This window comes from Leucoraja erinacea, chromosome 1 (assembly GCF_028641065.1).
Source record: "Leucoraja erinacea ecotype New England chromosome 1, Leri_hhj_1, whole genome shotgun sequence".
NCBI lineage: Eukaryota > Metazoa > Chordata > Chondrichthyes > Rajiformes > Rajidae > Leucoraja > Leucoraja erinaceus.
The window spans coordinates 168,669,063-168,680,741 of record NC_073377.1 but is presented as its reverse complement, the minus strand read 5'-3'; the positions used below and the strand labels follow the sequence as shown (position 1 = coordinate 168,680,741).

The following is an 11,679-nucleotide window of genomic DNA, read 5'->3' as shown; positions in this document are numbered from 1 at the left end:
GAGCCAGCACCGCTATTCATTGTGATCATGGCTGATCGTCCCCTATCAATAACCCGTGCCTGCCTTCTCCCCATATCCCTTGACTCCACTAACCCCTAGAGCTATATCTAACTCTCTCTTAAATCCACCCAGTGATTTGGCCTCCACTGCCCTCTGTGGCAGGGAATTCCACAAATTCACAACTCTCTGAGTGAAAACGTTTTTTCCTCACCTCAGTCTTAAATGACCCCCCCTTTATTCTAAGACTGTGTGTGGCCCCTGGTTCTGGACTCGCCCAACATTGGGAACATTTTTCCTGCATCTAGCTTGTCCAGTCCTTTTATATTTTTATATGTTTCTATAAGATCCCCCTCATCCTTTAAACTCCAGTGAATACAAGCCTAGTCTTTTCAATCTTTCCTCATATGACAGTCCCGCCATCCCAGGGATCAATCTCGTTGGCACAGGATTTTTATTTTGATGATGTTTCCCTCATCATCATGAATTGAACCCACAACTTAAATGCATGCTCTTCCTGCTCGTTAAGAATGCATTGGAAAACTTTGTGTAGGTGGCATCATCTTATCTTAATTTACATCCTCCTTCATAATTTCGAGTGCAAAAGGACTTTAAAGAACTTCTATTTCTAGCACATACATTTGGTTGAATCGATGATGTGACACCATCTACAAATAATTGTAGGTAGACAAAAATGCTGGAGAAACTCTGCGGGTGAGGCAGCATCTACGGAGTGAAGGAATAGGTGACGTTTCGGATCGAGATTAGCTGGGCAATATGGACATCAATGCACGCCCTCATTCCCATTCCCATTGAGGAAATCTGCAAAGTCAGCACTGCAAGGCTACAACAGCCTATTGCCATTATCATCGTTACTTTTTTGCATATCTTTCATTAATTGTTCTTTATCTCTCTACATCATCATCTATATCAGTCCTTTCCCTTTTCCCTAACTAGTCTGAAGAAGGGTCTCGACCTGAAACATCACCCATTCCTTCTCTCCAGAGATGCTGCCTGGTCCTCCGAGTTACTCCAGCTTTTTGTGTCTATCTACTAGTAATTGCTTCCATGATCCACCACAGCCAGCTTGTGTACAGTAAAAATAATCCTTCCTTTGAACTATAGATTGTTCCATTGGAACTACTTCCATCCACTTGAAATGAGCCCCCATGATCATATTCATCTTCCTTGGCCTTTATGCTTTGAATGCTCTCAAGTTCATCAGGTTGTACAGGGCCCTGTAGCGTTAGTACCTCCACGTGTAACGTGTAAAGCACTTTGGTCAACGAGAGTTGTTTTTTTAAATGTGCTATAGAAATAAAAGTGACTTGACTTGACTGGTATTTTCCCCATGACCAATGGTAAGCTAGCCAGCTCATGGTTTACTGCCTTCCATCTCAACTAGCTTTTGAATACATTTGCTTTTGCAATCTAGAGGAACCGAGGGAAATTTGAAAAACCGGAAATCACTAATTCATACGGAGGAACTCTGCTGGGCACAGTATCAGGGTGGTCCAAGTGCAGAGAAGGTTCACCAGACTGATTCCTGGGATGTCAGGACTGTCTTATGAAGAAAGACTGGATAGACTTGGTTTATACTCTCTAGAATTTAGGAGATTGAGAGGGGATCTTATAGAAACTTACAAAATTCTTAAGGGGTTGGACAGGCTAGATGCAGGAAGATTGCTCCCGATGTTGGGGAAGTCCAGGACAAGGGGTCACAGCTTAAGGATAAGGGGGAAATCCTTTAAAACCGAGATGAGAAGAACTTTTTTCACACAGAGAGTGGTGAATCTCTGGAACTCTCTGCCACAGAGGGTAGTCAAGGCCAGTTCATTGGCTATATTTAAGAGGGAGTTAGATGTGGTCCTTGTGGCTAAGGGGATCAGAGGGTATGGAGAGAAGGCAGGTACGGGATACTGAGTTGGATGATCAGCCATGATCATACTGAATGGCGGTGCAGGCTCGAAGGGCCGAATGGCCTACTCCTGCACCTAATTTCTATGTTCTATGTTTCTATGTCTAAGTGTACAATGGGTATAGGTGTTTGCCCATTCCTGATCTCTGATGCTGCTACCTCTGTGGATTTTGCATATTCTCCCCGTGACTCCACCTGGTTTAGTTTCCTTCCACATCCCAAAGATTGGATGGATTGGCCACTGTACCCAATGTGTAGTTTAGTGTATTATTATAGTGTACTGAGGTGCAGTGAAAGGTTTTTGATTGCATGCTATCCAGTCAATGAAAAGACTATACATGATTACAATCAAGCGGTTCAGTGTAAGATAAGGATAAGTGCACAGAGAAAGGAGTTTTATCAAAGTGAATGGTAGAAACTGCGGATTTGATGAGAACGAGCACAGAATAACATAGATCAGAATATAATGAGGAGGAGAATGAGGAGTGCAGGGGAGAGATACTCAGAGAGTGGTAGCGGTGTGGAATGAGCTTCCAGTGGAAGTGGTGGAGGCAGGTTCGTTGGTATCATTTAAAAATAAATTGGATAGGCATATGGATGAGAAGGGAATGGAGGGTTATGGTATGAGTGCAGGCAGGTGGGACTAAGGGAAAATAATTGTTCGGCATGGACTTGTAGGGCCGAGATGGCCTGTTTCCGTGCTGTAATTGGTATATGGTTATATGGTTATAAGACTTTGTCTTCCATCACAGTGAGGAGGAGATTCACTGTGATGGATGTTTGTGTAAATTGTGTTGTGTCTTGGTTCTTCTTCTTGTTTGTATGACTGCAGAAACCAAATTTTGTTTGAACCTCTGGGTTCAAATGACAACACATACATTGTATTGTAGTGTATTGAATAATCAGTGTAAAATGGGAGCTTGATGGTCAATGTGGACTTGGTCGGCCAAAGGGAATGACCAATGACTCTCTAACATTCCATCATGTATGTTTTTAATCACTGATGATGCAGAGCTCTTATGTCACTTGGTGCCTCCTCTGATGAAGTTTAAAGAAGGCTGTTGAGCAGATGTTTTAGAAGGAACTGCAGATGCTGGAAAATCGAAGGTAGACAAAAATGCTGGAGAAACTCAGCGGGTGCAGCAGCATCTATGGAGCGAAGGACATATCTACCACCAGACTTCGACCCCCACCAATTCGCTTATCGCCAAAACAGATCCACAGAAGACGCCATCACCGTAGCTCTCCACTCTGTGCTGAGCCATCTGGAGCAGGGGCAGAGCTACATCCGGATGCTCTTTGTGGATTTTAGTTCAGCCTTTAATACAATCATCCCGGACATTCTCATTGGTAAACTGGTCACTCTCGGCCTCCCCACTGTCACATGTGCCTGGATTAAGGATTTCCTCACAAACCGGCCCCAGACTGTGAGACTCGGCCCCCACCTCTCCTCCACTCGCAGGTTGAGTACCGGTTCCCCACAGGGCTGTGTGCTAAGCCCCCTCTTATACTGTCTCTACACCTACGACTGTAGTCCGGCCCACAACAACAACCGCATCGTCAAATTTGCTGACGACACTACTGTGGTCGGACTTATTTCAAAGGGAGACGAGGCAGCCTACAGAGAGGAAGTCCTGAAGTTGACAACCTGGTGCTCAGAAAACAATCTGGCTCTGAACACCAGGAAAACAAAAGAGCTCATTGTCGACTTCAGGAGGCACAGCACCGACTTAGTCCCCCTACACATTAACGGCGAGTGTGTGGAGAGGGTCAACACCTTCCGGTTTCTCGGCGTCCATATCGCTACTGATATCTCCTGGACGGACAACACGACAGCGGTCATCAAGAAGGCTCAGCAGCGACTGCACTTCTGAGGGTCCTCAGGAAGCACAACCTGGACTCTAACCTGCTGCTGACCTTCTACCGCTCGTCCATCGAGAGCCTGCTGACATACTGCATTACAGCATGGTATGGCAGCTGCACCATGGCAGACAGGGAGAGGCTTCAGAGGGTAACCAGGACAGCGCAGAGGATCATTGGCTGCCCTCTCCCCTCCCTGATGGACATCTACACCTCCCGCTGCCTTAGCAGGGCAAAGAATATCATCAAAGACAGCTCCCATCCTGCGTTTGGACTGTTCGACCTGCTGCCCTCTGGAAGGCGCTATAGGTGCATCAAATCCAGGACAAACAGACTCAGGAATAGTTGCTTCCCGAGAATTATATCTACTATAAATTCAAATCCACACATGCACTGACTACACCGCCCAACACGGACTTCCATCTGTATATATGTATATATGTATGTAGCGCCGCAGAATTTGTGCACCTATTTCCCCCCCCCCCATCTCCCTTCTGTTTTGTTTTTCTGTTTCTTGTTTTTTGTGTAAAATTGTATGTATGCACTGAGTACGAGCAGCTTTCAGTTTCACTGTACATGTATAGTGACAATAAATGGCATATCGTATCGTATAGGCGACGTTTTGGGTTGAAACTCTTCTTCAGACTGATGTGAGGGTTGGGGGGGGGGGGGAGAGGGAAGTAGAAAGGAAGAGGTGGAGACAGTGGGCTGAGGGAGAGCTGAGAAGGGGAGGAGAAAGCAGGGACTACCTGAAATTAGAGAAGTCAATGTTCATACCGCTGGGGTGTAAACTGCCCAAGCGAAGTATGAGGTGCTCCTCCTCCAATTTGCGGTGGTCCTCACTCTGGCCATGGAGGAGGCCCAGGACAGAAAGGTCGGATTGGGAATGGGAGAGGGAGTTGAAGTGCTGAGCCACTGGGAGATCAGGTTGGTTATTGCAGACCGAGCGGAGTTGTTGGGCGAAGTGATCGCCAAGCCTGCGCTTGGTCTCACCGATGTAGAGCAGCTGACACCTAGAGCAGCAGATGCAATAGATGAGGTTGGAGGAGGTGCAGGTGAACCTCTGCCGCATCTGGAAAGATGCTTGGGTCCTTGAATGGAGTCAAGGGGGGAGGTAAAGCGACAAGTGTAGCATTACTTGCGGTCGCAAGGGAAAGGGCCAGGAGAGGGGGTGGTTCGGGTGGGAAGGGAAGGATTGACTAGGGAGTTACAGAAGGAGAGCTCTGTTGAGCAGATGCAAGGCTGTCATATCAGCGAACATGTGCTACATAGTACGTACCTCCATTTGCAAATGTAACTACCTCACAGAGGCTGCCCAATGCACTCTCTAATTCACTCACCCATGACCCCAAATCCAGTTGCAACCATCGGCACACCCCACCCCCACCCCCCCAACCCCCAGCCCTCTCCCCCCTCCCCACAAAAATAAAACACAAGCACCAATGCAACATAGAAAACACATACAGTTCAGAAAATTCACTTAGGAGCTTTTAAACATTCCAAGTATCTGACGAATAATTAATGTACTTATCTACAAATTACTGTGCTGGAATATACATGTACTTACAGTCAGTTGATAGTTTTTTCTTGAAATGATTTGTAATATTTATGAAGTAGGTTTAAAATTCTCTTGATTGATAATTTCCTGTAGTGAAATATCTCCAAACCTAATGGCAACAGATGGATTATTTGTAATGAAAAATAGAATACATTTTACAATTTCCTAATTTTTTGACCTAAATAAGATGAGCGAAATCGTAAACTTGCAGTTATATACCAACTTTCCCAATCACAGGATATTTGCAAAAGATAATAACCATATAACAACAATTACAGCACGGAAACAGGCCATCTCGGCCCTACAAGTCCATGCCGAACAAATTTTTTTTTCCCCCTTAGTCCCACCTGCCTGCACTCACACCATAACCCTCCATTCCCTTCTCATCCATGTGCCTATCCAATTTATTTTTAAATGATACCAATGAACCTGCCTCCACCACTTCCACTGGAAGCTCATTCCACACCGCTACCACTCTCCGAGTAAAGAAGTTCCCCCTCATATTACCCCTAAACTTCTGTCCCTTAATTCTGAAGTCATGTCCTCTTGTTTGAATCTTCCCTATTCTCAAAGGGAAAAGGTTGTCCACATTAACTCTATCTATCCCTCTCATCATTTTAAAGACCTCTATCAAGTCCCCCCTTAACCTTCTGCGCTCCAGAGAATAAAGACCTAACTTATTCAACCTATCTCTGTAACTTAGTTGTTGAAACCCAGGCAACATTCTAGTAAATCTCCTCTGTACTCTCTCTATTTTGTCAAATATTTTTAAAACTACAACTGTAATGTCTTATGCTAAAGTCTGGAAATTGCATTATGCAAAATTAAAAGATTTTGAAATGTTTTAATTGTTTGTCATTATTATATGAATGTGGCCTGGTGCATTTTAATGTGAATGTGAATGTGGCCTGGTGCAATGTAATGTGAATGTGTATGTGGCCTGGTGCATTTTAGTTGAACTAACCAGGGCAGGAGTTCCACAAAACAACACCAGGGCCCTGGAGGAGAGTGTTGCAGAACAGAGACCAAGGGGTGCAACACATATAGATAAGGAGGTGAAAAAAGCAATTGCATACTTGCCTTCAACGGTAGGGATTTGAGCGCAGGAGTTCAGGCATAACGTTATAGGTGTGCAAGACATGACAAGGTTACATTTGGAGTAGTGGAGTTCTGGTTGCCCTGCTCTAGGAAGAATGTACTTAAACTGGAAAAGATGTACAAAAGATTTACAAGGATGTTGCCAGGACTGGAAGGTTGGAGTTATAAGGAGAAACTAGATAGGCTGGGTCTTTTTTCCCCTAGAACGCAAGAGTGACTTTACAAAATCATGTTCTTATGCTTATAAAACCATAAACAACATATGTAAGATGAATAGCTGGTCTTTTCTCGAGGTTAAAAGAGTCCAAATTTAGAGGATGTAGGATTAAGGTGAGAGAGGAAAACTTTAAGGTTCAAGTTTGATCAGCAGTTTATACTCAATGATCTAATCATAGTCATGAGTCCATGGAGATTCTCAAACTTGTTGGTATAGGGAGAGCAAAAGGCACCTTTATCATTCCTATTTGTTTTCCAATGACTCTTAAAGTCCTACTGTGTGAATGAGATCTGGCCAGATTACAAAATTCCACAAACAAACAAATTTATCAAATGGAGATGGGAGCATTTAGTTGCATGTAAGTTTACATCAGCACAGTGGGAAGCGTTCAAAAACAAGGACATCCTGGTTTTCTCTGGGTGCTCTGGTTTCTTCCCACACTCCAAAGACATGCAAGCTTGTTGGTTAATTGGCTTCTGTAAATTGTACAGGGATCGGCGTGGACTCAGTGGGCTGAAGGCCTTTTTCCACGCTGTATCTCAAGTTAAAATGAGGTTAATGTAAATACCAAGGTTCAAGGGCAATGTGTGTTTAATGGTAAAAACTGAATGTTGAGGGTTAGAATGATATGACAGGGAGAGAGAGATCCAATGACAGGGAAGACACATCATCAAAAGTACTAAAACTGTCACGAGGGCTGAAAAAGAATATCAGGAGGGTTACGAAGAGCCAGAGAAATCTCTGGAAACAGTTGTTCTATAAGTTTATTAAAAATATTCAGGGGGAATTTGGAGATATCTTGAGCAATCAGTGCATGGAGCTGAAAGATAAAGGTGGAGTCTTAAATGAATACTTTTCATCAATATTCACGAGATAAACAGATTTTTGGAGTTTGAGAATTAAATGAAGAATTATGTGAAAGTCGAGTGCAGGTCTCCATATGTAAAGAGGAGATGCTTAACACCTTGGCAGGCTTAAAGGGGGATAAATCCCCAGGGCCAGACCAGGTGTTAGAAGAGGCAAGGGAGCTCTGGCTGAGATTTTTGAATCTTCACTGGAAACAATTCAAGATTCAAGATTCAATTTATTTGTCATTTGGACCCCTTGAGGTCCAAAACGAAATGCCGTTTCTGCAGCCATACATGACAAACAATAGACCCAAGACACAACATAATTTACATAAACATCCATCACATCGCTGTGATGGAAGGCCAAAAAAACTTATCCCTCCACTGCAATCTCCCCCCCCCCCCGATGTCAGAGTCAAAGTCAAAGCCCCCGGCTGGCGATGGCGATTGTCCCGCGGCCATTAAAGCCACGCCGGTGATGCAAGGTCGCACACCGGGTTCTTGAGGTACCAATTGACTGCAGGACAACAAACGTGGTCCCTTTTTGCATCAATGGCATTAGGGAAACGCCTGCTAACTATAGACCTGTGAGTCTAATATCAATGATTGGGAAGATACGCAAAATATTTCTGAAGGAGAGGATTAATGATCATTTGGAAAAGCAGGAACTAATTAGAGACGGCCAACATGGCTTTGTCAAGGGCAGGTCATGCCTCACCAATATGATTGAAGTCTTTGAAGAGGTCACAGTTATGGATGAAGGTGGGGCAATAAATGTGATTTATACGACTGTAGTCCCTTGACATGGGGCACTTGCCCAAAAGGTTAGGGCCCACAGGTTCCAGTTGACATTTTTTGAAACATATAAGATTGTTAAGGGCTTGGGCACACTAGAGGCAAGAAACATGTTCCCGATGTTGGGGGAGTCCAGAACCAGGGGCCACAGTTTAAGAATAAGGAGTAAACCATTTAGAACAGAGACGAGGAAACACTTTTTTCTCACAGAGAGTGGTGAGTCTGTGGAATTCTCTGCTTTAGAGGGCGGTGGAGGCCGGTTCTCTGGATGCTTTCAAGAGAGAGCTAGATAGGGCTCTTAAAGATAGCGGAGTCAGGGGATATCAGGAGAAGGCAGGAACGGGGTACTGATTGGGGATGATCAGTCATGATCACATTAAATGGCGGTGCTGGCTCGAGGGGCCGAATGGCCTACTCCTGCACCTATTGTCTATTGTCTGCATCCAAAACTGGCTTGGTAATGGGAGGCAGGAGCTGGTGGCAGAGGGAATGTAGAAGACAACTATAATACACTGCCTGCTGGTCCAATTATTATTTTCTTATGGTTAATTGATAATGTCTTTAAGAGATGTTAAACCTCCATAGCTTGGAGAAATGTACACATACGTATGTGTTTGTTGCATATCCTTCAGCAGCAGAAAAAAAATGTTATTTAAAAAAAATGTATTTTTCCAGAATTGGCAAGAATAGTTAGATTTCCTATAATGTGATTTCTTCTACCAGTCTTTGAGTGTGGTTTCTGACCCCGTCACCTTGGCAATCATCCCATCACCCACTTTCACTCCAACACAACTTTCCCCACCCTGCTCCATTCCAGATGGAGCCATAGGTATCATTTTGCTCTGGAATCTCATTCATCCACGAAGCCTCCAGGCATTCGTTGATCCAGACATGTTAAAAAATCTATCACAGCCCCGGACTGCGGCCAAAGTCTGCGAGACACTTTGCTCCCAGCGATTCTAAAGTTATGGCAGTAATTGCTGCTGGTGGGTTGGATACAGGCCATTGCCAGCTTATGAGCAATTGACATGAATCAAATCCTGTTGTAATCTGGGAACACCTTGTTCCAATGTAGGAATGTGCATGTTTGTTGGTATTGTTAACATTTTTTGAATTTAGAATTTTTCAACAAGTTTCCTCATGAATAGAATATATAATGGTATGCATTCTAATCGCACATACTTCAATAAACATACCTACACATTTGAATCGATTTATTCATATACAAAATTCTACCTTTCGGCCAGAGTTTGTTGTTCATTTATTCCGATGTTAAAAAATACTGGGTGTACACGTAACAACTTTCCATCTTTGATCACCTGGGGCAAAACTTCAAATAGTTTGCTGGGAAGTTGTACCTCCACCGTGTAAAAATCTCTGTAATAAATCCAGAAGAATGAAGAAGTGAATGAACAGGAGGTTTTTAAATTGGCTTTGTAGTTAGATGTTCATTCATGACGGACAGTTGGGCAAATGTTGTGTGTCGAACTATGAAAGATGCAAGACTCAAACTTACATTAACTGCATTTGACATACAGGGTTTACAGGGTTTTACAGGGTTTCCCTTTATAGTCATTCAGACCGAAGTCTGAACGGAATTTCGTGCCTGCAGTCATACATACATACAATACAATAAAAAACAACAATAAACACATATTAACATCCACCACAGTGAGGCAACCAGCATCTCCTCACTGTGATGGAGGCAAAAGTCTTAGGTCTGCAGTCTCTTCCCTCCTCTTCTCCCTCTGCGCTGAGGCGATACCCCACCGGGCGATGTTACAAAAACAGTCCCGCGGCTCAAACACCGCGGCCCGGGGGGGTCGAAACTGCCGTCCACCAGTCCATGCTGCCGCCGCCGCCACTGGCCCGCGGCCGAACCCCCGGACTCAAGTCACCGCCGCCAGAACACCGTCCCAGCCATCGGACCACCGTTCCAGCCCCGAGCCGGACCGTCCTCACGTCAGCGAGCTCAGGGCGAGTCCTGGCGGGCTCTGACTCTGAGCCTCGAGGTCGCCAGCTCCGCCATTAGGCCTCAGCGCAGACGGAGGCAGAGAAGGGGAATACGACAATAAAGTCTCATTCCCCCCCGCAGGGAGAGACAGCAAGCCCGGTTTTTTACCCCCCCCCCCCCCCCCCAAAACACCAACTAAAACCCAAAAACTGACTAACCATAACGAAAAAACACACCAAAAAGCAAAAAAACAAACGGACTGCAGGTGAGCCATACATCTAAACCTCACCTTATGTGGACAGAAATTAAATTTATAGTAATTTAGGGAGTCACAGTGGCTCAGCTGTAGAGCTGCTGCATTAAGAGCCTGTGCTGGGGTGGGAGATTGCACCCTTCCCTGTTTCAACGAATGCAATCAACCTGGCGTGCACAATCGCATAAGATCAAATAGAACAAGTTGTCCTACAAGTTTAGGCTGTGCACGCCATACGCAAGAAGAACAAGAAGAAGAGCCTGTCCCCACTTGGCGATTTTTTTTCAGCGACTGTCAGCATCATTGACTGAACGAAAATGTTTTGCCTTGATGCGGCGGTGACACGGCGTGATGACGTATTAACGCGCGTTTTTTTCAAGCGTTGCAACATTTTTTTTGTTCGCCGCTGGATTTTGAAATGCTCAAAATCTTTTGGCGACACTGATATGACGCCGGCAGTCGCCGAAAAAAAAATCACCAAGTGGGACAGCCCTTTACAGCTCCAGAGACCCGATTTCGATCTTGATTGCGGGTGGGTGCTGTCTGTTTGGAGTTTGCACGTCCACCCTTTGACTGCGTGGGGTTTTCTCCGGGTGCTCCGGTTTCCTCCCACATTCCAAAGGCATGCTGATTTTTTAGGTTAATTGTCTTCTGTGAATTTGCCTTGGTGTATAGGAGGTGAAACTGGGATAGCCTGGACTAGTGGAAGGAAGATCCCTGGTTCGACATAGTTCTATTCTACACGCTAGGGACAATTTTTTGCAGACATCAGTTAAGTTACAAAACTTGAAGTCTTTGGATGTGGGTGGAACCCGGAGCAAACCCACGCGGTCACAGGGAGAATGTTAAATAAACTCCACACAGCCAGTACCCTAGTCAGCATGGGGCCTGGGTCACTGGTGCTGTAAGGCTGCAACTCCACTGCTGTCACTGTGCTGCTACTCTGGAATACAAATGCTGGAAACACACAGCAGATCAGGCAGCAACTGCAGAATCATTTCAATGCTGGAAACATAGAAAATAGGTGCAGGAGTAGGCCATTGGCCCTTCGAGCCTGCACCGTCATTCAATATGATCATGGCTGATCATCCAACTCCGTATCCCATGCCTGCCTTCTCTCCATACCCTCTGCTTTTACCACCAAAGTGGATAACCTCACATTTATCACCTTGTTCTGCATC

General features: G+C 44.9%; 1 protein-coding gene across 1 annotated transcript in view; it reads right to left on the bottom strand.

Moving 5' to 3' along the window:
- The window catches only part of inpp4b (inositol polyphosphate-4-phosphatase type II B), a 613,166-nt gene that overhangs the window by 44,354 nt on the left and 557,133 nt on the right, over positions 1-11,679 (bottom strand). Inside the window, 3 exon segments of the mRNA XM_055647772.1 lie at positions 5,343-5,394; positions 5,397-5,442; positions 9,528-9,668. Of these exon segments, the coding sequence (XP_055503747.1) occupies positions 5,343-5,394; positions 5,397-5,442; positions 9,528-9,668 (239 nt within the window).